General features: G+C 47.0%; 1 protein-coding gene across 8 annotated transcripts in view; it reads left to right on the top strand.

Annotated features, from left to right (window-relative positions):
- The window catches only part of CRTC1 (CREB regulated transcription coactivator 1), a 40,139-nt gene extending 14,977 nt beyond the window's left edge, over positions 1-25,162 (top strand). Inside the window, exons 2-15 of one of the 8 annotated variants that reach the window (XM_061354686.1) lie at positions 3,531-3,647; positions 4,878-4,925; positions 7,785-7,922; positions 8,602-8,663; positions 9,365-9,459; positions 10,766-10,851; positions 11,236-11,279; positions 11,604-11,824; positions 14,410-14,585; positions 15,570-15,821; positions 17,956-18,057; positions 22,982-23,068; positions 23,902-24,082; positions 24,791-25,162. In XM_061354686.1, the coding sequence (XP_061210670.1) occupies positions 3,531-3,647; positions 4,878-4,925; positions 7,785-7,922; positions 8,602-8,663; positions 9,365-9,459; positions 10,766-10,851; positions 11,236-11,279; positions 11,604-11,824; positions 14,410-14,585; positions 15,570-15,821; positions 17,956-18,057; positions 22,982-23,068; positions 23,902-24,082; positions 24,791-25,002 (1,821 nt within the window). In that variant the 3' untranslated portion in view covers positions 25,003-25,162. The remainder of the gene's footprint in view (positions 1-3,530; positions 3,648-4,877; positions 4,926-7,784; positions 7,923-8,601; positions 8,664-9,364; positions 9,460-10,765; positions 10,852-11,235; positions 11,280-11,603; positions 11,825-14,409; positions 14,586-15,569; positions 15,822-17,955; positions 18,058-22,981; positions 23,069-23,901; positions 24,083-24,790) is intronic. The other 7 variants (XM_061354760.1, XM_061354919.1, XM_061355084.1 and 4 more) reach the window with 7 other exon arrangements.
- Positions 25,163-26,407: the final 1,245 nt, after the last annotated feature.

Below are 26,407 nucleotides of genomic sequence, written 5' to 3'. Positions count from 1 at the left end.
ACAAGAATGCTAAACAGGAACAAAATGGTTTAACAAGCAAAAGCTTATCCTTTATCAAAAGCTTTCTCAGGAAAGACCTAGGATATTTAACAGTGTTTTCAGCTGTCAGGGTTCTGTTATCTTGGCCACATAATACATAAGTGGAGAAGCTGTAATGTGGAGTCACTAAGTTCTCGTGGTTCAAGAAATTAATGTATCTGGTGAGCACTAAGTAATTTATTATCATACTTCACTATCTGAATTCATATAGAAAGCAAATTGCCACTAATTGAATGTAAGCCCAGGAGATGAAGCTGGAGTTGTCATGAGACTTGTTAACATTTGAAGAGTAATCTGAATTTTTCTATTAAGAAAAGGCTTCTTCCTTTTTATTTCTTCTAAAATAAAACCCCACAATCCCCCTCTTCAAACCCAACCCCAAGCCCCAGATTGTGTAATGTACTTCATGCACCTCACAAGGTACAGGGAGAAGCAGAAGTGTTCATTTTAGTCACAACCAATGCCTCTTCTCATTTTCAGTGCTGCTTTTCTTTGTGCATAGGTCCCCTTAGTAAGACTCGAGACTCCTGAGTTATCTCAGAGCATGACAGTGGAATTTGCAGGTTGTTTTTGCTGATCCTCTGCACTGAAAAACATAAGCTGATTTTCCTTGGAATGACAGTAATGCCTTAACATCACAGTGTTTCCAAATGCTTTCTTACCAGCTACAGAAGTGGAGATGTGAGGTGCTCCCAAGCTGGGTTGCTCTGCTCGTGCTTGATCTTCACAGATTGCAAGTGGCAGTTGTTGATGGTCTCCAATAAACTGTGTAGTCTGGGGGCCACTCACTGTTCAGAGGCTGAAGAGGGGAACAAATACAGATCTACATGCTGGTGTCATGATACATGAGAGCAGTAACAAGCAATCAGTTTTGTTCTTTTTGGCACAGGTCTCCAGAAGTGTTTATCGAAGGTAATGTTCCTAAAATTGATGATAGAGCGAAGGCACTCAGTGAGCCAGGTTCTGAGAAGTGCTGTAGTTCTCAGTCTTGTGTTTCCTCATTCCCATGGTTTAACTGCAGTGGAAAGACAAATGGTCGTGACCTCCCTTGTTACTTTATGCTTTGAGGTAGGTATAGGCTGGGGAAGGCCAAAGCATTAAAAAACCATAAAGCAACACCCCCTCCTGGGTGCCTTATAGTAGGTTCTTTAAAAGAACCCAACACCTGTTGAAGCAGTTACTTCAAGGTTTGGCACAAATCCCAAGCAAGCCTTTTTTTAACAACAAAACCATATGTAGGGGCCAGGCGAAAAGCACAGCTAGTTCTGATGTTGTGCTTTTGGGGAGCTGCAGCTCGGAGTTCGAGGGGCTGTGACTCACGCAGTGACACCAGAACGGAGCCTTTCCCTCGTCCCATCTACTGCTGGGTTGTGATTGCGTGTCAAAAGATGGCACAAGCAAAGCAGGGGGGGTTCCTGCTTTCCAGGTGGAGTCTCTGAAGTGTTTCATGCAGCACACTGTGAATGGCTTCTGTCTTTGGGCTTGAGGGGATTTATCTGCCCTTTTGTTAAGACAACCCCGTGAGCCACTTTGTGAGTGGGATCTTGCCTGAATAGCTGAGGCTCCTGAGCGTGCCCCTTCCCCTGAGAGGTGTCATCTCCAAGAGCTGTGTTGTGAGTTTTGGCTTCATTCAGTCCCTCAGCTGTGTGTATATTTGGAAATTGGTGACTTCCAGGGGAGATCTGTGAATTAAAGGTATTTGAGTTGCTTTCCTAGGGATAGCTTTTAAAGAATATTCAGGGTGATCTTATTTTCTCCTACTCTCTTCAAGGGCTGTCTTAATGCTAAGTGTTGGCATGATCTAGGCAAACCAGTCCCTTTTCTCTGTGCTGTCTCGGTGCTATCAGTGTGTAGTGTGGCATCTTCGCTGTCAGCACCGCTCAGCATCTGTGTGTGGCTTATCAGAGGACTCATTGTCAACACGGAAAGCACCAGCTCTTCCTTCCCTTCGCTACAAACATCTTCACTCAACCTCAGGGCCTTTGTGGTAAAGCTGTAGAGGCAGGGCCACTCCTTTCCATCCTGCCATTTCCTTTGCTTGAAGAAAGTGTGAAGAAAAGAAGCCCCAGCTATGTAAATAGACACCCATTTGGGGGGATCCTGCTCTTTCTAGTGCTTTTCCCAACTTTGCTCTTCAAAATCCTGGCATTGCGAGGGAAAGGCTTCGTGTCGCCTTGAATGAAACTAAAGCAGATTTGTTGATGTACACACAACAGTACCTTAGCAACCAACCTGCAGCTAGTCCAAGATCTGAACATTTAGTCTTTAAACAATTCTTTGCTACCAATCTAGGAATGTTCTTGCCTTTCAGAGTGCAAAAACAGCCAGTTGACATGTAGTGAGGAACAACATACATTATAAAATACGTACTCCTCCACAGTGGGAGGAGAGGGCCTTATGTAAGCTCGTTTCTTTGCTACTGTAAGTGTAGTCTCTTGAGTCCTTGAAAAATGCATCCTTGGGTTCAGATGATTGCAAGTTCTGCTTTATCAGTGTAAAACAGGGCTTTGGTGCCAGCATGGTGTTAAATCTAGATGTGACGAGTGAGAACAACAGACCTGAATGAGAAATGGTTTTAAATATTGGTGCTACTAAACTAAAAACCAGAGAGAGGCCACTGACAGGAGGTGAATCAAACCCTGCAGCTCACTGAAGAGCTGTTGAGCAGTGCAGCCTTCCGAAAGAAGTGACAAGGAAAATAAGTTGGCATTGGAGTAGAAACAGCAGCTCTCTCTTGCATACCTTGGACACCAGCAACGTGTACAACTATGGGATTGCTTACTGGAATATTCTAGCGGCGAGGTTCATTCAGCACTGAAGAGTGATCCCTGGTGCTAACAGAACCGTTGCAGGGTGTCACCTTTAGTTTCCTGGACACCTGGTTAGTAAGGAATTCTTTGCTGATTTCTTTGGTTGGTTGGGTTGTCTCTGGAATCCTGTCTCTGCCCTTCCTCCAGGGCTTTTCCTGGTGCAAGAAGTCAGAACTCTTACCTAATGGTGGAAAGCTACAACTTGCTGTAACATCTCCATCACCTGGATTGCTAGAAGGCTGAGCATTTCATTGAACAGTATCCTCAATACCCTAAATGAAGATGACTTTGATTTGTGTCTCACACACATCAGCAGCTGGTTCACTTTGATGTTAGAGCCATGATCAGGCTGTGACGGGTTCTTACACCCTGGCTTTCAGGAGGGCAGGTGACACAGAGCCATGTGGTTTCCCGTGGTGGTTATTTGTTGGAAATGAAATATGATTGCTGACTATGAAGTTGCTTTATCTCCCATCTCTTCACACTATCACACAAGACCTGAGGTGGCAGTTTGCCAGCTGGGCTTTGCAGAGGAGGTTGACATTCACTCGCTGAAGCTGAGTTCACGCTGTTTATAGATGGTGTCCGCTCTCGGTGGTAACGGACATGCTGTCAGTTGAGTCACTTAAACCAGCTGGAAAATAAACGAGTTCCCCTTACACTTTCCTTCTCTTCTTTTAGTTACAGCTGCAAAAAACCCAATACTTGCAACTGGGACAGAGTCGTGGCCAGTACTACGGTGGGTCACTGCCAAATGTGAATCAGATTGGGAACAGTGCCATGGATCTCCCCTTCCAGGTGAGTTGCTTTCTTTGTGTAGGGTGTTTCTTTCTTTGTGTTGGTTAATGCTGTGTCTGGATCTATTTTTGCCTCGTGCCAGGTGATCTGGAAAGCACAGTGGGGGTGTGGAAGAAGGTACCCCCCAAGTGGGGTGCATGTTCATTGGAAGCAATGCATGGGTTTGGGGAGAGAAGAATGGGAATGGGACACAGACAGGTATCAGAATAGTCCCGTTTTCTTTGGGCTGGCTGAAAATTAGATGTAGGGAAGTGCTGGCTTTTCTTTCCCCTGCTGTTGTGACTCCAGAGGTAATGCACCACAGAGAATGTCAGTGTTTCCTGTGAATGCTTTGCTGTTAGTAAGCATGTTTGGACAGAAGATGATGTACAGGGGTTAGGATTAGGTGATGGATGCTTTTGGGACTCCTGATTTCTATAGTCATTTGATTTTGGGTACTCATAATAATTAAAGTTCCTGCATTAGTTCTCTTTTTTTGAGTAGTACCATTTACATTTTCCTTCATAAGGATGTGGCAGGAATAAAACGTTGCAGTTTGTGGGTTTCTGCTAAAGTCTGTATCAATAAATACAGAGAAATGGATGACTCCCTCTAACTGCCTTTTGAAATCCATGTAGGCAGCTGAATAGGTGGAGGTTAAAAGCTGGAGTCTTGTGCAGCAGGAGAGCCCAGTGGCTATTTTAATCTGGTTGCCTTCAGGGAACACAGTGCAGGGTTTGTAATGTCACAGAGTTCTGGGTCTGACTCCGCAAGGGGCTGAGCTCTTCAAGGTTTTGTCTTTAGTTTCTTGGGAAGGAGGTTCATGGTTCCTTGTCTTTTCAAGCAACAGCATTTCAGTATTCCTGTGCCTGGTGGCCATTAATGACAGTTATTCCATAGATTCCTTTAGCCCTGGAAATAACAGGGGGCTTGAAAGTGAATATTTAAACATTTACGAAGTGACTGAAGGACGAGACAGAAGCAACTTGTCCTTAAACTCCAGGGTTTGCACAGTGTTCATGCACATCCCCCAGAAAATACCCAGAGGTGATCCTGTTACAGATAACAATGGTGACAAGTGGAAACATGAACCCATGTGTCTGAATCAGGGCCGAATCTGGCCAGGTTTTTCAGTTTCAAGCTGAAATAGGATGAAATTGCCAGCAGATACTTGTTGGAGCAGGGGAAGCCTGTCTGGTTGCCTCTGGTGGAGTGTTAGTATCTGAGAATGTTGGTTCTTTGCATTTACAGCACAACGGAGCTGTGGCAGAAGCCTTTGGAGCAGTTCCTGTCTCTTTGGTAAACAAGCACTTAGGTTTGTGCAGATACATATCTGGGACTGGAGTGCTTTTGCCCAGGCAGATACGTATTGGAGCACCCCTTACACTTTGCTATGCACAGTATTTATTTGATTCACCCTCCCAGCTCCAAAGGAGGCCTGGTCTGTCACATAAATACAGGTTTTGCCATGCATCCCAGTTTGGAACATGCATAAGAAGCTCTGTACAGATTCCCTGGACTTGCTGTGGTCTGTCATGTGGTTACTTCTGGTGTATGGGGGATTCATTTGATGCAGACGGTGGTTTACTTGAACTGTCTTGGCCTGTGATTTAAGCAATCTCCAAGCATGTGCTCTTAGCCTGCATGCTGAGCTCCATTGGGAAAGGCAGAATGATGACCCAATGCTGCTTGTCACCAGGAGGCACTGAGATGTGAACTGGCAGCGGGTACCACTCCCCCTCCTTCCCCCTCAGCCACCTCACTCATTTTTACTTCGGAAGTAAATGTCTTGATAAATCTTAAAGGGACACTGTTGCTTTAGAGCTTTTTCCTTCCTGTCTGTCTTTTTCTCTTATTTTTCAGTGTTTTGTGGAGTTTTAGTTCTGATCTCAAATCCTTGAATGTCTCTCAGGGACGTGACACAGGCCAAATTCTTAATTTTCCAAATAAAGACCCTGAGCATCCAAATCCATGCTCAGATCTGCTCTGCTTTCAAAATCACAGCTTTTTACTCTAGTGAAGTACCAGGTGCCCTGTGGGGATGGGGATTGCAGTGAAGGTGCATTGCCTGGTCTCTGCTCCAGAGGAGGTTTCCTGGGATGGCTGCTGGAGGTGATTGCCATTGTCTCAAGTGTTCGTTCTTTTCTGATTTCCATGAGCAAGTCAAGGATTCACTTGGGATCTTTGGTCCTGGGAAGCCAGAGAACAGCATCACCCCCAAATTCCTTGCTCTGGAAGTTGTTGCCGTGTGATGGGGCTCGGTCCCTGTTTACTTGTGCCTGTGTTGCACTCACATTGGATTTTTGTTGTGGCTTTAATACAGAAATGGTACCAAAACCAGCGGAAACTTAAGTGTTTGCATTCAGCTCTTTGTCTGTACACTCCCATGCATTGGCTTCCTTTGAAATTCCAGGTGAGCTCTGCATTCTGTATGCTCCAAACTGGCTTCTCCCTTTTTAGCAACGCTGTGGTTGAGACCACTGGCAGAGGAAATTGCTTTTCCTGTTGACCTTCCAAGCACGCGTGTGTTTGCAGATTTTGCTGCCTTTTGGGGTAGAATTGATGCAACAACAGGACAAGGAAGAGTTTGAGACCTTTTATTGTTGCTTTGGAGCTACAAATACACCCAGCTCTGTGTGGTGCCAGTTAGGTAGAACCAGATTGTTGTTCAGTGTTTGCAGCAGAGATTAAACCAAGATGTTTTAATTTAAGTGACTTAAAACTGAGATGCTGGGACTTGAGGTTTCTAAGTCAGCAGAGAAGGAAGTCAGACTTGCTAAGGAACTGGAGCAAAACACCGTGATCTTAATGGCTGAGAGAACAGTAAAAAGTCACTGTGCTCCCTTCCTAGCCCCATGTTGACTTAAGCAATATTCTGCTGCATATAAAGTGTTGGCCCTGAAACGAGCAAATAAACACCGCAGCCTCTTTGCATCCGTTGGTATTAACCCAGGTTGTGTGTGCCTAGAGGGAGAGGAGACTAATATTTGCTGACTAGAGAAGAGTTTTAAATAGTAGAAGGACTTTAGAAAGTTCTTACAAACCAAACACTGAAAAAGAACTGTGAAACTTGTTAGAAATCCTCAGTGAAACAGCCCAAACCGGACACTTGGGAGAGAAGAAAAGCAGCAGAGACAAAAGCTTGACATGGGAGCCAGATGGTTCTGTGGCTTGGCAGACAGGACAGTGCATTTGCCACGTGCAGCACCTGAATGGAGGAGGAAAATTTGGCTTTCCAAACAGATGGTGTTGAGGGACTCAGCAAAGCTGTTCACATTGGCAATCACTGGAAGGCTGTGGAGCCTTTTTTCCCCCAGAGACCCATATATTGCTGTTGGAGTGGGACCATTTGGTACTTCCTTTCCTGCCCCACAGGTATTCACTGGGAAGGGCTTTTGAAAACACAGGAGTTTTCCAGTTTTGCCTGGGAATTCATCTTCCCTGTCCCTCCTCTGCCGTCCTCATGCTCTGCATTCACTTACTGACAAGTGAATGCTCTCCAGATAATGGCAGTGACAGGGCTCAAAGTGGAATCAACCCACCCAGGTGCAGCCTGAGCGAGATGAAAATCACTTACTGGATGCTCTAACTTTTTCTAGACAGAGGAGGAAGGAAACTGCTTTTCTCTTAATTCTATCAGTGTCCCCTTAAAACAATCACACTGAGAGGAGGGGTGAAAGGAGGCTCTGAGAGAACGTGGCGTGTTCTGGTGAACGTTAGGCTCACTGTGCATCTCCTTCCTGCATCTCCTGCCCTTGGAGTTGAAGCTCTGGTTGTCAGCATGTTCCTTCTGGATGCATGCTGCATGCTGCACCGAGGGAATGGACCCAGCAGTTATCAGGAGGCTCCTGCCATGCTCACGGTGGTATTGCAGAGCTACAAAGGCTGGAGAGCAGCGCTGATGTGTGCCAGGGCAGGTCTAGCATGGTCTGCCTCCACTTGTCTCTGATCCCTGTCTGGAAGAGAGAGCCTTAGTAATTGCTTTCCATGGCTATTATGAAAGTGATAGTGAAGGAAACATGTACACGGTTACACTGCCCATATCCTTTTTGAGTTTCATTCCTTAGAATAACACAGCCTTGCATACAGATGACTGGGGGCTGGGCAGACTGCTCCTGCCTGTGGTTTTCTGCTTCTAATTTCATTTGTGTCTCTCAGACTCCTTTTCAGTCCTCGGGGCTGGACACGAGCAGAACAACTCGGCACCACGGGCTGGTGGACAGAGTGTATCGTGACAGAAACCGCCTCGGCTCCCCGCATCGCCGCCCGCTCTCCGTGGATAAACATGGAAGACAAATATCCTTTGGCTCAGGAGCTGGTGGGGACACCCGCCCTTTCCACAGCATCACTTCCCACTTCTTACAGTTCCCTTCTTCCTCCCTCCTCACCTGTCAGCAGAGTTGCTTCCCATCTCAGTTAATGTCATCTGCTTTTGCTGAGCTGTGATCTAGCCTGTAAATACGTGCTACTCTATGAAGTAAGCACTTACTTTCTCAGTTTCCTCAGCTCTGAGTGGGGATACACACAAAGCTGAGAGGGACTGAGATCCTTGGGGTGATTGCTGACAGCCAGCATAGCTTCACTAAGGGCAAATTGTGCCCGACAGATTTAGTTGCCTTCTACAACAGGGTTACAAGGTTTTGACAAGGGCCTGTAGGGACAGGACAAGGGGGAATGGCTTTAATCTTCCATCAGAGAGACCGAGATGAGATCTTAGGCAGAAGTTCTTCCCTGTGGGTGCTGAGGTGCTGGCACAGCTTGACCTGTGGCTCAGGCATTACGGCAGTCCAGATAGTGCTTTGTTTTGAGTGTCCTTTTAAAGTCAGGTTGCTCCCCGTAAGGAGGCTGCTTGCCTTTCCCATGGGAGCGCAGTGGTTCTGACAGGGTCATTTGAATTATTCCTCAGGGAAAGATCTCAAATAGGCTTCCTCCTTGAGTGAGCAAGTGCTGTTCTTCCCTTAACTGCTGGAGTCACGTGGACAGCTGTCCGTATGGCACTGTGTATCTGTCACCTCCCTCAGACACAAGCTGGAGAAGGTTGGTAGCCCAATTGTCTGTGTTCCCTGATCCCACAACACTATCACGTCCAACAGAAGCCTTGGTTGCTCCCCACAGCATTTTGCCACCTAAATTTGCCTTCCTGAATTTAGAATTAGTTTTTTTCTCCTATTATGCTTAATGTTTTAGATGCCCTGCCTTTCAAATGAAGCTGTTTCAGCTAATGGCATCTTTGCAAAGGCAAATCTTGCTGGGTGTTCCAGGGCATACCCCAAAATTGAGCTGTCAAAGACCTGGGTGTTTCTGCCTGCGCAGAAGCTGGGTTAGTCTGCCCTTGCAAGCCTTCGAGTTTGAGTCATTTCCCCTCCTTGTGAAACAGGGATGTTTTCTTTTCAAAGACTGGTATAACCAAAGTATTTCTAAGCAGTTTTCAGCTTCAGAATTGCATTATTTGATCGTGCATTATCTTAACAAAGCTTATCAAATAATTCTGTAGTGACAGCCACCACTTTATCCTGTGGTGGATAATCTCCATCCCATTGTTGAAGCAATTGCTCTTCAAACCTGAATGAATTTGTTCTGTGAATTGGTGGTTTCGTGGGGAAATTGTGCTTGGTGTGTGCCATGTATAGAGTAGGGTTTTTTAATGCAGAGTGTTCAGGTTTTCCTGAGTTGGTTACATTTATCTGAATAAATGAATCTGAGACAATAAAAATTCATTTTTCTGGCCTTCTTTCCAGGACAAATTCCGATTCTGCCTTGCACCAGAGCACTATGACTCCAGCTCAGCAAGAGTCCTTCACAGGAGGGTCACAGGACATACAGCAGAAAAGAGGTAAAGAGAGGAAACAGCTGTAGCTTGCAGAGCATTGTACTTCAGATTGCATGCACACGTGTTGCTGTTCACCTGTTCCTGTCAAGACACGTATGTGTAATGCCTTCTAGATTCAGATACACAAGAACTGGAGCAAAGAGCCACATTTACTCTTCTGAGTACTGAGATCCAGAAATGATCATGCAAAGCTAAGGCAGAACATTTTCCTGAACCCTTTATTCTGTGATTCCAAGACCTTGCCCCGTGGGGATAAGTAATGTGAGCTGTGGGACCCCGGTGGTGAGGCTGCTGCCGGCGGTACTAGAGGTTTGCAGTTTGGAGTGACTTCTTGACAAAGTGTAGAGGTCACAGGGGTTTCGTGGTCAGGGGTAAATATCATGAAGTAGCAAGACTTCATCTAGTTGTTATTCTGGGATTGTGATCAGTGAATACACCCTCAGAGGCGATGCTTGCAGCCAGTCCTCTGATCCCATTTGGACTTAGGAGCTGGAGCAGCTCAACCCTCCAGCACTAACAATTCGGGTGCCCTCTGCTGGCCCTTATTCCTGCTGTCAGCACAAGAAAAAACATGCAAAGCTCTTAAATCTGCCCAGAGAAATTTAATCCTTAAACAATCACCCAGAGCTGGGTGAACACCCAACACTCAGGTGCGTCTGAGCTGTACTGCAGCCCTTCCATGTGCTTCCAGAGCTGTAAAACATTAAATAGTGATCACCTTAAGCAGTCTTGTGTAAATATGGATTTAGAGTCATCACTCTTAAAGGCTTCTGGTGATGCATCTCTCTGACTGGGCTTTCTTTTGCTGTTTCTGTGTCATCTTGCTATTAGCATGATGAAACAGTTGCTTGCTGTGAACAAACTCCTATTCTATGAATATGGAGAAGGAACAGCTTTATAGCATTTCTCTATCCTATGGAAGATGGTCCAGATTTTTCCCCATTGGAATTTGTCCTGTTGGCCACCCATTAAACATCAGGTGTACATCACTTGGCAAAATGCAAAAGACAGGAAAAACTAGGTTCTGAGACACCCCCTTCCATTTAGAGACTAAATTGGAGGCCAACATTTTTGAAGTGTTATTTGCTTTGTTGTATTTTGAAGCCTTTGATGTCTCCTTGCTGGTTAAATACAACTTTAGTCTCTTCTGATGTTCCTATTTTCAGTTCTGATCTCCCAACAGTGCCACTCTTTCACATTCAGTGCTGATAAGTTACTTCAGAATTCTCAAATGGTTAAAACTTCCAACCTGAACATTTCTTCCTGAGAAGCTTAATATGACGCAATCCCTGTTGGTCTTATTCTTTAGTTTTATTACTGACTGTCCCTGGAATGGAGGAGACCCCCTCTGAGGCAGACAAAACCCTCTCTAAGCAAGGATGGGACACTAAAAAGGTAGGAATCTCCCATGCCAAAGTGTACCCATTTTGTTTTCTAACTGTATTTAGTTCAATGAATGCTCTAAATATTGTTAACCGAAACAAAGTACTTACGGAGATTAGAGATTAAATGCTGTATTTGGAAATAAGTCACTAAACATTAGCTCAGAAAGGCACTTTATGTGTATGTGTGTGTGCACATGCTTGATGATACCAGGAGAAACTCTACATTTGAGCTGTGTTGGGCCAGTAAAGTAGAAAAGGTGACAAGTCTCTTCCAAGAGTTTCACAGAGCTCTTGTGTACAAATGTATTAAATAAAACTTCCTAATTGGAGTATAGCCTAAGCATTGATTTCCAGCAGGATCTTTGCCTTTAAACGTGTCTTCCTTCTATTTTAGACTGGGTCATCGAGACCTAAATCATGTGAAGTTCCAGGAATCAAGTAAGTTTTGAGCAATTTCTTTTTTCTAAAGAGCATTGAAATCTCTAAGGAAGGATGTTGTGTGTGGGATGTCCTCCTGCTTCTGAGCTTTCTGAAAAGCCCTTAGATGGTGTAAGAGCAATAGATGCGAGACAAGCCAGAGCCTCTATGAGTGACCCCTTGGATCCTAAATCTCTGGCTATGCACTACAATAGATAATATAACAAATAGTACAATATGCAGTTTGTATGTGCCACCTTCCTTTTTCAAAACAGACTGTACAAGATTTGTCCCAGCTGACTTGTAATCAGAGACCTGTTTTCTCTTTCTCTCTCCCTTATTTAGCATCTTTCCATCAGCTGACCAGGAAAACACTACAACACTGATTCCTGCTACGCATAACACAGGTGGCTCCCTGCCAGACCTGACAAACATCCATTTCCCTTCCCCTCTCCCAACACCGTTAGATCCTGAGGAATCCACATTCCCAGCCCTGAGTAGCTCCAATAGCACCGGAAATCTTGCTGCCAATCTGACTCACTTGGGCATCAGCACGGCCAGTCAGGGTAAGAGCGGAACTCTGGGGCACTTCTGCACATTGTCCATCATCATAGAATCATGGCATGGCTTGGGTTGGAAGGGACCTTAAAGCTCATCCAGCTCCAACCCCTGCCACAGGCAGGGACCCCTTCCACTGGAGCAGCTTGCTCCAAGCCCCTGTGTCCAACCTGGCCTTGAGCACTGCCAGGGATGGGGCAGCCACAGCTTCTCTGGGCACCCTGTGCCAGCGCCTCAGCACCCTCACAGGGAAGAGCTTCTGCCTCAGAGCTCAGCTCAGTCTCCCCTCGGGCAGGTTCAAGCCATTCCCCTTGGCCTGTCCCTACATCCCTTGTCCCTAGCCCCTCTCCAGGTTTCCTGCAGCCCCTTTAGGGACTGGAGCTGCTCTAAGGTTAGTGCAAAAGCTGCATTTTGATTATGTGACTTACAAATTGTCTTTGATTTTTCTCATGTTCTTGGTGCCCAAGTCTGCTTTTTTGTTTGGGTTTTGTCTAGTTTATGTATAAGACTTAGAGCAGACACTAGAACCCAAAGCAGCCTCTCTTGTAATTCACTGCCCTTAACCCCCACAGCCTTCATCTTATGGCAGTGTCTTGAGTAGGCCTTTTGTTTCCATCCCCATGTGAGGATTCTTTTAGAGAGAGAACATTGCTGGCTTCAGTTGACTCCAGTTTCCTGTCTGAGCAATCAGGAGTAACATGGAGCCTTCACAAGGTGTGCTAGTTTTTGTAAGCTAGACTGCTTAAGTTTGGAAAAGACCCTGAATATTCAGGCTGCATAATACAGGGGGGCTTTGGGAAGTAATGCCAAGTGCACCCCTTAACCTCTCACAGCTCTCAGTGAAGGAGCCTCTGTGTTAAAACTGAAGTCTGTCAAGTTCAGCCTGATCTCCTGATCATTTCAGGACTTTACATGCAAATAGCCTCCACTGGGGATTGTGATTTCTTAAAGGATTGCACTGGATCTTGAGGGCTCTGGATTGTTATTGTCAGTGGCAGTTGCATCATTCCTAGATTAGAAATGAGGCGTTGTATCCAAAAATACAAGTGGATTTCCTGTGTTAGGCAGGATTCCCTTACCCACTTATAAACCCTCTCATATGTTGGGAAAAGGAAATAATTCTCATCAGGTTCTGACTGAGCAGTTGTACTTGAGCATGAAGCAAGAGGATGGTTTAACCATTTGCGTACGGAGCCAGACAGCAGCTCTAAGCATCCCTTACCAAGCGTTCTGGGCTCAAAAGCAACGCTTGGGCAGAGCTATAGTGTGTGTAAAAAGAAACAAGCTACTTGCATGGAGTCAGGCCAGGCTGGGTTGCTGAATGTTTCGCCATGCCCATAATTAGCAGAGTAAATGGTTCAAACCCGACCTGGGAAGTGTATAATTGCCTTGAAAACATTGCCACATCTATCAAAGCATCACAAATGAAAAAGCTCCACTCATTGATGATTTTCCTGTGCCTCTTTGGAGACCATCCCATAGTTTAATCATTGGCATAGTCAGTGTCTGGGGCTTTTCAAACTGATTTTTTTCAGACCTTCCTCGCCTCTCTTATTTGTAGCTCTTTAGCAGAGAACACAAAGGCTTTGGGACCTTCTGCAGGAGCTGGGTGCATTGCCCAGCCCTGCCCCAGGAGGAGTTGGGGAACCAAACTCCTGTGAGGTTACCAAGACCTTTGGGAGCACGTTTGTGCCTTTGAGCTTGTCAGTTCACTGCCGTGTTCCGTGGGGCCAGGTTGGGTTTGGAAACATGGCAGGGAGGCAGCCTGCCGGATCCGCTCCGCTCGAGCCAGTTTGCCTGCTGGCTCCTTGGCAGCCCGGGCTTCCTGGCTCCCTGGCAGCCTGCCTGGAAGCCCAGAACGTTTGCCAAGTGCCTGGGAGCTCACAGGCTCTTGTGAATTCCTGCTTCCTGGCAGCTCCAGAGGAGCAGCTCGCTCGCTGGATTGGCCTGAAATCCCTTTCCAGGGTGTCTCGGTTCCTTCGGGGTGAGGCAGAAAAGAGGGGAGGTTTCAGAGCTTGCACATTTTGGTCTGGAATTTAAACGTTACACCACTTGAGTTGTTGATCCCTACCTCCTGCCAGGTCGTGGCTCTTTGGGGTGTGAAGGATATTTCCTGCCTTCCTGTGCACTGAGGATGGAGTACTTCCTGTGTAACCAGTTTTTCTGCTGCTTTTTCCATTAAAGAGGTGTTTGCCTTTAGGATCTCTCAAGTGCCCTCTGATTAGTCTTGTTATGCGATCTGTTACCTTCTTCCTCAAGTTGGAGCCCTTACAAATAGAGCAGAGGGTGCTTTTCCTGGAATCAGTGCCTGCAGCCCGGGAGGCGTGGGAGAGCAATCCTGATGGATTCTGTAAACCACCGAAGCTGCTCTATTGCCATTTCAAGCCAGTGTTTGTGCGTGAACCTGAACAACAGTGACTGGTTTGGGTCCAGGGTAAACCACAGGGATCTTCCCCTCATCCCGATGCTCTTCAGCCTGACAGAATCAATTGCAATGAGCTAATGTGTTCCGGCCCCACTGGCCGAGGTGCATCCAGCGCCTTGCCTACTGGGGCCGTTCACTTCTCATCACTTTGGGATTACCTCCATGCAGGTGTCACTAACCCATTGCTCTGTTCCTGTCCCTTCCTGGCAGGAATGTCACCGCCGGCTCCGGCCCCCCAGCACCGCCCGGCTGCTGTCAGCCCCCTCTCCCTGAGCGCCGACTCCCGGCGGCCGCAGTCGCAGCAGATGTCTCCTACGCTGTCCCCTCTGTCACCCATTACTCAGGTAGGAACTGACTTGGAGAATTCCATGTTTCCAAGCACAGGTTGGTTGTGTTACTGTACCCAGGGGGGAGCTGGCTCTAAGGCTGGAACTTCCTCTTGTTCTGTCATCTTCATCGTGTGTTCATTAATTCAGAACCTTACAAAGGGGGAGGTTTGGAGAGGGGACAGATTTTGCTTTTGCTTTTGAGAACTGTGGCAAAAACCATCTCTTGGGACACTTTACTGTGACTGTCCCAAAGTTAGTGGTGAGGTTTTGAAAGACATTTCTCTAATTCATGAGTGAAGCTCAAATGGCTTTTGAAACTGATTTCCTGAGTGTGACTCTGTGAGTGATGGGATTATCAGTTTCTGACCTGCACATTCAGCTGGGCTGTGAGCATAGTTGAATTTGTTTATTGTACACTGGAGGTGATCTGAAGGCTTTTCCCATATGAAGATCGGCTGAGAAAGTTGGGGCTGTTCAGCCTGGAGAAGAGAAGGCTGCGTGGAGACCTCATAGCAGCCTTCCAGTATCTGAAGGGGGACTATAGGGATACTGGGGGAGGACTCTTCATTAGGGACTGGAGTGATAGGACAAGGGGTAATGGGTTAAAACTGAAACAGGGGAAGTTTAGATTGGATCTAAGGAGGAAATTCTTTCCTGTTAGGGTGGTGAGGCACTGGAATGGGTTGCCCAGGAAGGTTGTGAATGCTTCATCCCTGGCAGTGTTCAAGGCCAGGTTGGACGAGGCCTTGGGTAATATGGTTTAGAGTGAGGTGTCCCTGCTCATGGCAGGGGGGTTGGAACTTGATGATCTTAAGGTCCTTTCCAACCCTAACTATTCTATGATTCTATGTTCTGGACTGTTTCTGAACCTTTAGGTAACATTTTTTAAACGCAAGATGAGACTGATTTAGTGCATTTCTCTTAGAGTGAAAGTTGATGTGCATGAAAGGGAAGGGGAATTATGTGTCAGCGTGGATGACTTTGGTTCTTCTTTTCAAGGCCGTGGCTATGGATGCATTGTCTCTGGAGCAGCAGCTTCCCCCATATCCATTTTTTACCCAGACAACTTCCCAGCAACAGCAGCAGACGCAGGTGGCAAGTACCCTGCCTCAGAACACTCCTTTAATGCAGACCTCTGGCTTACAGCGAGGAGCACAGCTCCCCCCGCTCTCTGTCACGGTACCTTCTACCATCCCACAGTCACCTCCGGGTAGCCAGACCCAGCCATCCATGGGAATAGACATCAACTCGGTAAGCTTGGCTGCATCCCAGAACACTTCACCCAACACAGCTTTCATGTGGGAAACCCAACAGTGTACAGCCTAGAGCCAGAGATCCGGCTGGGCAGACCCTTCCATAACTGTCCTTTGAGGCAGAGAATGAGGTAGACTTAAAATGGGTTTGGTTCAATCCACATTTTAATGTTTTACAGAGAGAAACTTGGGTTTAATGTGTGCTTAAGGTGGCCAGATGTTCGTAGAATGGTGTCCGTGTTTGATTAGAGCAGATTAAATAGGTCAGCATTGGTTTCATACCTTCCTGCTGCTGCTGCCTTGATACATTCCAGGGTGTTAAACGTAATGTGCCCCCAGCATCATGTAGGCTCCACAGTGTGCAGTAAGCTGAAGGAGTGATAGCTAAGAGTAAAGAAAGCAAAGTGCTAACAAGCATTTTTCCAGAGTTGGAGAGAGCCAGGTATTTTCTCTATTTTCTACATTTAGAACTCTGATTTTAAGGAATTTAGAGCATACATTATTATCCAAAACCTGGGTATGTGTCTGCCTTCAGATGCTCAGGAGAACTGGAGTGTGTGCGTACAGCCCCTGGGCATTTACAGACACATTTCTTGCTTGTTTTAACATGGTCTGTTACAGAATGTTCTGTCTCAGCACCTGCAAATCCAAACTGCAGAGACCCAGGGAGCAAGGGAAGGGTTTCACAGCTTGTTCTCTGCTCATTCCACCCCACTAGGTAGGATCTCAGTGGTCTGACCTGTTGTGTCCTTCTGCCAGTGTCATAGTGACAGTAACTGGCTTGAGGGTGAGAAGAAATCATTGCCTATTGATCTAGCACTTGATCAGGGATTTAATTTGTGGCTGAGTGCTGATAAGTGGTTCTTGAAGGAAGCTGCTTCCCTTTCAGGACTGAAAGGGGAAGAGGGGAGGACAAATCCAGCAGTGGAAAGGATACCAGCCTGCTCAGAATGTGCCCCAGTGCTTTGATTCTAATACTCACGTAGCTAGAGATGATTCTGATTCATTCTTTGCTTTCTGTGTTGCTTTCCTCATCCTAAACTTCTTTGTGGCCTTAACTTTTAAGGTGCTTTGCTTATCTTTCCAAGCAACTGAAATAATTTGTAAATAAACTGAAGTTTGAAGCTGGTTTATCCAGAAAGCCATTGGAGCTGTGCTATGGTCTTGCTGACAACTTCAGTGCAATTTTTGTGGAGTGATACTGAAGTTCCTTTTGCTGTAGTTTGGTTACTCACTGCTTAAAGTGTGTGAGTAGCAACACGTAGCAGAAAGGGTCAGATGTATTTTCATGAGCTTCACAGAATTTGGTGTCAGGAAGCATCAGTAGTACAGTGTTCTCGTGGTTAAAGTACTCCTTTGCTTACAGCTATTGGATTGCAGGTTCTCCTCAATCATGTTAATTTCTGAAGGAGGTGTGATGAGAAGAGCTGCACTTACTCTTTAATTACTGCAACTTCCTATTTAAATGCCATGAAGATGATTAATTTGTTCAAACCTGGGTTCTTTATGACCCCAAAAAAGGTAAATCCTTGCAAATGTGTTCTCAGGATGACAGAGAACAATGTAAATGTCACTAATACAAAGCTGCAGAATGGAGTGGAGATTCTCAGACAGTGTCTGCTCCGTGTCCTGGGGTAAAAGGCAGCTTTGAGGATTCCAGTCTGCATGGATGTAACTTTCATTTTGATGAGGCTCTTTGAGAGCAGGCAGAGGAATAGGAGAAGGGCTTCCCGAGATCTAAGCACAGGTCAGGGATGTGTGGTTATGGCAGATGAATTGGAGAATAAATGACAGGATTTTTGAGTTATTCCCAGCTTTCAGGGCTTCTTTTCCTTAAATTTCCTTAAATTGGCTGCCCAGATTGGGATTTTTTTAAAATTAAGGATAACTGAGGCCAGGGAGGAAATACTCCATCAGTTCTGCTCATGCAGCAGCACTCCCTGCTCCAGCCAGGCCCTGCCACGCTGATCCCCTGCCTCTGCATCACTCACAGTAATCCTGTCTTCACACATAGCCAAGAACTCCTCCAGAGGATGGTTTCTCCCAGCTTCCTCGAGCTCTCTATGCCAAAAGTTGTTAATTTTCCAAGCTTCCATCAATCCCATGGTCTTTAATTCTGTGTTGTTCTGTAGGCTTCACTCCAGCAGTACCGCAGTAATGCTGGATCCCCAGCCAACCAGTCTCCCACCTCTCCTGTCTCCAATCAAGGCTTCTCTCCTGGCAGCTCCCCTCAAGTAAGGGACTCTGTGCTTCCACAGGCCTTGCTTCTTGTGTTTGTTTGAGTTGAGTCTCTCCATTACTGACCCATAGTTGTCTCACTGTACCTGTGTGTGCCTCATGCATTACCAATGTCTCATCTTGTTTGCAGTTTCATTCAGTTCAGAGTTTTTCAATAGCTGGTGATTGATCAAAGCTACGATTTGAGCACTCTTTAAACTCGGTTCTTTCTCTGGGGTGCATCATGGACAGAGCCTCCAGGTAGAGCCCTTCAGTCAGCAGTACCAGGTAGAGCTGGTGGACAAGGCAAGGGGGGGAGAGAGAGGGAGATGTAAGTGCTTCCTGCAGCAGGGAAACTCCTGTGGCTGAGTATCCCCTGTGTGGCCAAACGTGTTTCCATCAGGACCTTTTATTTTACATGGGAACATACACTTGGAAAGAAACCACTGGAGAAAATGCTTTTAAAATTAGCAGCTGTGTGTTGTGGCTTGCAAGGAATGGGTTCTGAACACGCTCTCTTGCATGCTGGCTGGTTTTTCCCCCTCTGAATGTATATTCTTCTACATCCATGTGGCCTATATGCAAGTCATAGCTTGGGGTGTGTGGAAGGGGAATTTTTACCTGCCAGCAGCAAGGCAGTTGAGCAAGTCTTTGGGGGTGCCCCAGTGTGAGGAAGTGAGGGTATTTCAGCACAGGAATAAGCTGGTGCTGCTCCAGTAGCTCCACAGGGCTGCCCTTTTCCTAGATCCCTCCTGTAGAAAGAAGATGGAGGAAGTTCTTCCAGAGCATCACAGCAGAGTCTGAAAATACGTTTTCTGTTTCATTATTTAACATTTAAGGCTGCAAGGAGGATCCTGTCTAAATAAGTGCTACCCCTTCATGGTTCCAAAGCAGAAGGTTTGTCTCTCCTTGCCATTAGCCAGAGACAGGTCACTGGTAAGCTCAGCAACAGAGCCGAGTGCCAGGACAGTCTGGATTTTCTTAACCCCTGCTGAATTGCTTCTTAACTTCTCTCTCTTCTGCTGCTTCTGTGAGTTCTGCTGTTCTGGCTGTGCCCCAGAGGAAACAAGCAAAGTCGCTCCTCGAGGCTGTCCCATAGAGCAGAGCTGTTGCCACTCCTGCTGCAGGTTCTCAGGCAGTGCCCCCACTGTTGATTTTTGTGTTGATTTTCTTCCCCCCTTGGCTTCTCAATAAAATGCTCTTGGTTTTGTCCACAGACTTGTTGCCACTGGTCAGGCCAAAGCACAGCCAGCACTCCCCAGTGGAGCACACAGTGGCTCTAGTTCATCCTGTCAGCTCCTGCTTAGGAGCTGTTTCCAGCAAGGCATGGTAGCTCTTAGTGAAAGGAAGAGGGTTTATCAATACCACTTACTTTAGTATTGGCCTTTTCCAAACAACCACAGAATCCTTCATGCTTGCTGAATTAAAAGCCATGCCTCCATCAGTAACCCAGGAGCTGCCTCTCGTGGTCGTTGCAAAAATGAAGCTTGGAGAGAAGCAATGGGGGAACTAAGAAACCAGTTCTGGAGAACAGTTTGGGTTGGTTGAGGTGGTGGGGGCAGCTCCCAGACAGCAGCATCCATCAGCGCTAGGGTGATCTGTAGAGGAAAGGCTGAGTGGGTCCAACTACAGAACGTGCCCACTGAGGAGCAGCGTGGCCCTGGCTGATGAGAGTGGATTGAAGGAGGTGTGACCAGGTGGGCATCCCCACTCGCTCCTCTGCCTGGGTTAACTCTGGGTGAAACCATCCTGAGCCTGTCAGTGACGTGAGTGACACGCTCTGAAAACAGCAACCTGTGATTCAGTTTTCTTCTCCCCTCTGGTTCATTCACCACAAGTGAATTTCCCATTTCTCCACCTCTCCAGATGGATTGGCTTGTGTCCCCCATGTGTGTGTATTCTCCAGGGGCTCCCTGTTCAAACATGGATTGAAAAGCTCTGCTCGTAGCTCCCAGCTCTGTGTTTGCATGGCTTTCCATTGACAATGCCTTGTTTATTGCTACGTTGCTCCTCTCTAACACCTAGCAGACTGTTCCAATTAGCTGGAATCTGCTTTGTTTAGTAGGATGGCTGCATACTGGATATTATGGTATGTATTTTTAGATTAATAGGGGGTTTGCGATTTGGGGTTTGTTTCTTTCCCTTGCAGTCACCACATCATTAACCCAAGAAGATGTACTGTTGACAAAACAGACCTCACCCAGCGTGTCTGGAGGAGCTGGTGGTAGCAAGATGTTTTTCACAGGGTTGTCGATAAATTATTCCGGGCCTCCGAAGTGTTGAAGTAATGACATTTCCAGTTGATTTCCTCTGGGAGGTTTAGTGCTTGCAGATGTAATACCCGGTGTACTTCAGAGCTGGGGAGTGAACCAGAGCTTGAGTGTTTTGGTAGGAGTTGCTAACGTGGACTTGCACAGAGATTTTGGTCTCCTGTTTGTTATTTTTTGGACTTTCTAGTTTGGGGATGGTGCTCAGTGGAGTGCAGGGAGAAATAAAACCCCTTGATCCTCTTTGGAGCTCTTGACAGAATTGTGTTTCTAGTGCTGGTCCAAACTGGCTTTGCTTCACGTTGGGTACGTGACATCCCGAAGCACATGTTGATTAGGAATTCGTTATTAAGCAAGACACAGCTCTGGAGCCACAGCTGCCACATGAGATAGGGATGGCTTTCCCACAGCAGAGTTCAGCTTGGCTCATCCTCATCTTCAGGTTGCCCCAGGCTCTTGACTCCATTCCCTTTGGAAGGCAGGAGCACTTGTAGCAGATGTAGAGTTTGAACAGCGAGGAAGCTGTGGCTGCCCCATCCCTGGCAGTGCTCAAGGCCAGGTTGGACACACGGGCTTGGAGCTGCTCCAGTGGAAGGGGTCCCTGCCCGTGGCAGGGGTTGGAGCTGGAGGAGCTGTAAGGTTCTTTCCAACACAAAGCACTCTGTGGTTCAGTGTGGTTCTTTGTGAATGTAAATAGTGCTTTGCATTTTCTCTCATGAGGTCCAACGTGGCTCCTGCTTGTGATGTTTGTAACTTCCAGGTAGCCCTGTCTCACACAAGGGATAGAGCAGCCACCACAGCTTTGAGGACCAGGTGGTAAACTGGAAGACTGGTCCCAGTTAGAACCATTTCCCATTTTTACCTGCTTCTAAGGAGGGCATGGGGTGGGGGGTAAAGCTGCAAAGACACTGTCATTGTTCTGTGCTCACAGCTGTGACAGATCACAAATGCACAGGAAAGGCAATCATAAGCTTATTTTTGTCCATAAAACCCTATTCTTGGCTTTAACCAGTCTTAAGGATGAGCTGGCTTCATGTAGTTAAACCATTTCTTACTGAGAAGCTGCCAGGGAGCTCTGATGGGGACTTGGAGGCAGTTGTCTGCTGCTGTTTCTGCCTTTGCCAGTGACTAACTAGGAACCTGAGCACCATGGAGGTCTGTAAGGTTCCTGTTTCCCCTCTTCTGGTGGGTTGGTTTGCTTTGAAAGAAGGTATTGCTGCTCCTTTCTGAGAGTCACAACAAGGTTGTGAACAACTCAGGGGGGGTTATTCCATCTTTTTCCTTGCATGCAACCTGCAAATCTGCTGCACTGAGACACGCTGCTGATGGAGGAGGGAGGAGGCTTCAGGTGGGATGTTGGCTCAGATTTACATGTCCACTGTTGTGAGCATCGTCCAGTGGGGTTTTGGGTAGCTTTGGCTGCATTCAGCTTTAACTGTGGTGGCTGGTCTGGCTGTTCTGATATTTCCTAGGCTTTTGCTTAATTCCCTAGGCTGCTTAGGTTTTTAAGGGGAAAGTTTGGAGCCTTTCTCTTCACGTGTAGATAAAGCAGTTGGAAGATGCTGTGCAAGGGGTTGATTTTATTTTTTCAAGATAGGTACAAGCTCTGGATGAAACTGGTCTTTTTTAGATACCACCTTTTATAGATGCTCTTTGTCAGTAAGCTCTAAGAAAGTAGGGCTCTCTTCGTGATTGGGGCCTACAAGGATGCTGGAGAGGGACCTTCATCAGGGACTGTAGTGATAGGACAAGGGGTGATGGGTTTAAATTGAAACAGTGGAGGTTCGGGTTAGATATAAAGCAGAAGCTCTTCCCTGTGAGGGTGCTGAGGCGCTGGCACAGGGTGCCCAGAGAAGCTGTGGCTGCCCCATCCCTGGCAGTGCTCAAGGCCAGGTTGGACACAGGGGCTTGGAGCAAGCTGCTCCAGTGGGAGGGGGTCCCTGCCCGTGGCAGGGATTGGGATTGGATGAGCTTTAAGGTCCCTTCCAACCCAGACCAGGCTGGGATTCTGTGATGGAGAATAACTGATAGATGCTCGTAGTGCTAGAGGGGACAGCCCAATTAGCAATGCTGAGGAATTCCTCTCAGGATCCCTGCCTTCCCTCTGCTGACAGCACCCTTCACTGGGCTTTCTCCTTCAATCCCCTGACTGCAGCTGGAGTGCAGAGACTTTAAAGTGACTGGTCAGGTTTGGCACATTGTCTCCTTGGTGAAGCCCTGAGCACGAGGCTGCTGAAGAGGCAGCGAGCTGGGGAGCAGCTTGGCTTCACACTGTGTTCCAACATGCACTTGAATTCTGTGTGGGGTTTGTCTTGCACCCAAAGAGCCAGAAATTCCCCCCAAAAGCTGGCGTTGGAGTGATGTTTTTAATTCCTCGTGTTGGCACACTCGTCTGTTTCCATAAACCCCAAGTTCTCTGTGTTCTGTGTCCTCCATGAGGAAGTTTGTTTGGTCTCCTTGACTGTATCTTTGTGCTTTACCAAGCGTGACATGGAAGGGTTTGCCTGTCAGGGGGCACCTCTGGGTGTTCCAGGGCTGCTGGGCAGTGGTGGTTACACCAACACAGGGTGCTGCTGACTGACTTGGAGCAGAACCGGTCGGACGGCTCGAGCCACGCCATGGGGACGCCTGTTTGTGAGAGTTTTGCACCATAAAGACTCTGTTTTGTTTTCAGCATTCTTCCATTCTGGGGAGTGTATTTGGTGACTCCTATTATGATCAGCAGATGACAGCTAGGCAGGCTAATGCCCTATCCCACCAGGTGAGCAAATTCATCTCGGATTTTCAGCTATATTTCGGCCACTTTCAGCTTAAAATAAATATAGATCAACTTCTGATTCTTTTCTGTGAGATCCCATTTTGGCCATAGAGTTTGACTTCCCTTCCTTTTAGTTTGCAGTACTCAGGGATTTCTTTCCTTCTGTTGCGTTCTTTTCCTCCCCACGCTCTTTCCTCCCCCTCATCCCTCTTCACCATCATAGATGTTTTTTAAGGGTGTTCTGCTGAGTTTATTGGATTAAAAATAATGAAAATAAACCTGAAAAAAAAAAACAAAAAACATGGTTTTGGCCATAGTTGCATTTGGGAAGGATTTGCTTGTAGGTGGTAACAATATTTACTCGTGAATTTGGCAAACAGCTCGTGCCTGGTGCCAAAACCGGGCACACAAGCTGATGCCTCCAGTCATTTGGTTGACCAGTGCCTTGATTCATTCAACTCTGAAATCTATTAGCAGGAAGCAACAAGTTGGCCTCTGAGAGGCAGCACTTGATGGGCAGATACCTGAGTTAGGAGCATGAATTCTGGGGTTTTTCCTTTGTTTTCAAGCTACCTTTTCTTTTGTTCTTCTGGTATCAAAAGCAACAGTTTTGGTTTTGCATCCACCCTCTCCTCATTCCCCTGCACTCTGAATTTGGCAGTAAACTACTCTGGAAAGTTCAGTGACAATAGACTGTATTTTGATGAAGGAAACCTAAAGATGAATTTGTTTGCCTGCCTCTTTCAATGTTACTTCCCTTTCTTGAGCTTTGTATGTTGTTTTGTTGTATTTCTTGCTGGTTACAAGTAATAATTCCATTGTGCCTTGGTCTTCAGCTTGAACAGTTTAATATGATCGAAAACGCCATTAGTTCCAACAGCCTGTACAGCCCCTGCTCCACCCTCAACTACTCCCAAGCAGCTATGATGGGGCTCACCGGCAGCCACGGCAGCCTGCAGGACTCGCAGCAGCTCAATTACTCCAGCCATGGAAACATCCCCAACATCATTCTTACAGGCAAGGAAATCACAGCCTTACTGACATCTAAACCACCCAGTGCTGGTGCTTCTCTTCCTGCTTCAAGCCAAGAAAGCAAAAGGGTGTTGGTGCCTTCGAAGGTTGTTTCACCTTGTGGCTATCCCCCGAGTGCCAGGTGGCTCCTGTTTGATCCCTGCAATCAGGGCTTGTTGTCCTGCAGACATTCCCTGCCTCTGAATTTACTGGCTCCTCCACCACAGTGAGGGAGAAACTGGGAAAGCCAAACTTCTCCCTGTGCTGCTCCGGCCGCGTGCCAGCGGAGGCTTTGTCAGTGGCACATATGGGAGCGGATCTGGTCACCGTTGGACGTTTGGAAACAGATTCTGCACAGCCCACTGAGAAAACAGCCCAGATTGCAGCCTCTTGCTGATTAGAATCGTGTCAGTTGAGGTTATTCCTCTTAAACCTCAGGGGGAGGAAAGAGACTCGAGTGACACCGTGTTGTGGCCCCCAGATACAAGTACAGGGATTTGGCTTTGTGTTAAGTAGTTACAGGGGTTCTGAGCTGCTCTGACCAATCTGTGCTTCCTCTGGCTGGCAGTGAGGAGAGCTGTTTCTGGTCTTAAATGCAGCCTTAAGTTTGATAAATTGCTCCAGAATCACTGCAAGCTGCTTTATGACTCCTCTGCCTGGCCAGTGTGTATTTGCTGAGTCCTACTAACACCTTTCTCTTCCTCTTCCCTGCAGTGACAGGAGAATCCCCTCCCAGCTTATCAAAAGAACTGACCAGCTCGTTGGCAGGAGTGGGAGACGTCAGCTTTGACACGGATTCCCAGTTCCCTCTGGATGAACTCAAAATTGACCCTTTAACCTTGGATGGACTGCACATGCTGAACGACCCAGACATGGTCCTCACCGACCCCGCCACAGAGGACACGTTCAGGATGGACCGGCTGTGAAGCGCGGACACCAGGAGCGTGGGAATGACGCTTGTTCCTGGAGCCCAGCCGAACTGGAGAGGCCAGCGGGTCAGTCGTGTGGGAACAGGAGCTGCTGAGAGCAGCAGCTCTGTCCTGTGCACCATGTACAATGAGTAAAGCTTGTCGTTCTAAGCTTGCAGCGCTGCAGACCCCTACTCCCTGTCGCGCCGTATTTCACCCCTTACCCGCTCATTGCTGTGAATGAGTAAGGAGTTTCCATCAGCAGTTTCCTCTCCAGAGCCCCCCCTTCTTTTCCCCCACCGAAGCTCCAGCGTTATGTTGTCCATTTATCCTTTGCACTAGAAAAGGGGCAGCTGGGGGCAGGCGAGGAAGGCTCAGAGCCAGGGGTAAAGCGATTCCTTCTGACGTACCAAGCTGTTGGGAGGGGGGGAAGCGCCGCTGTGTGCCCCCTCCCTCTCCCCACACTGATCCTGTGCTGCCACCCTCTGTAAGGGATTTGGCTCTGCTTTGTGCCACCCACTTGGTTGAGTGAAACGCTTCTCCCCCATGGCCAGGGCGCCCGCGGGTGCAGGTTGGTCCCTGGCTGTCACCCTCCTCTTCCTCTCCCCATGCCCCGAGCAGGCCCGAGCCCGGCAGCCCCACGGCCGTTTGCCACTCAGCAGGCAACTGTCAACACTATCTTCAAAGCTTTCTTTGGTTTTAATATATATGTAATATATATATTTATATATATGTATGCATATATAAGGAGCATTTCTGAGCACACACAAAAGTACTATAACTCATTACTTGATTAGCATGAAGGAAGGATCAGAGCATTTTAAAGCAGCTAAAAGAATCTAGGAGACTAACTCGCAGAGCATGTTCCTAACGTTACTTTGTGAGAGATTCCTGGGCAACAGGAAGGGCATTTCTGTAGCGATGCCTGGCTCAAATCACGACTCTTTCTTACGGTTTATTTTTTATTCTTATTCATTACTTATTCTGTTACCATTATTTATGATCTTTTTGTTTTGTTTTGTTTTATTTAAGTATTTGGATATTAGGAAAGTAGCTAAACTACATACAGCCAACCGAAGCACTCTACAGCATCCTTGTACAGTCCATCTTTTTGTGTTTTTATTCCAGAAATATATATATTATATATATAGGTATTTTTAACTAACTGGAATTTTAAACAGATGTTGAGCAGAAGTAAGGGAGCCTACGGCGAGTCTGGATGTTTTCCTGTTGTATAGTCAAAACAGGGTGGCAGGAACCTGGCTAGTCCTTCTCTCACCCTGGGGAAGAGCTGGCTTGCTCCGCAGTGCTGTGGCCTCAAGCAGGTGGAGTCTGTTGGGCTCATAGCAGATTAGTTCTGTTAGTCCTTGTTCATCCTCTGGGCTGCAGCATCACGACAGAGTAAAACCCCAACGCCAACCCC

Source organism: Neopsephotus bourkii, unplaced genomic scaffold, assembly GCF_033783945.1.
Source record: "Neopsephotus bourkii isolate Nb327-2 ecotype Australia unplaced genomic scaffold, CSIRO-AGI_Nbou_v1 NB_2, whole genome shotgun sequence".
NCBI classification, from domain to species: domain Eukaryota; kingdom Metazoa; phylum Chordata; class Aves; order Psittaciformes; family Psittacidae; genus Neopsephotus; species Neopsephotus bourkii.
Note: the sequence above shows the minus strand (reverse complement) of the source record. Positions and strands in the feature narration are given on the sequence as shown.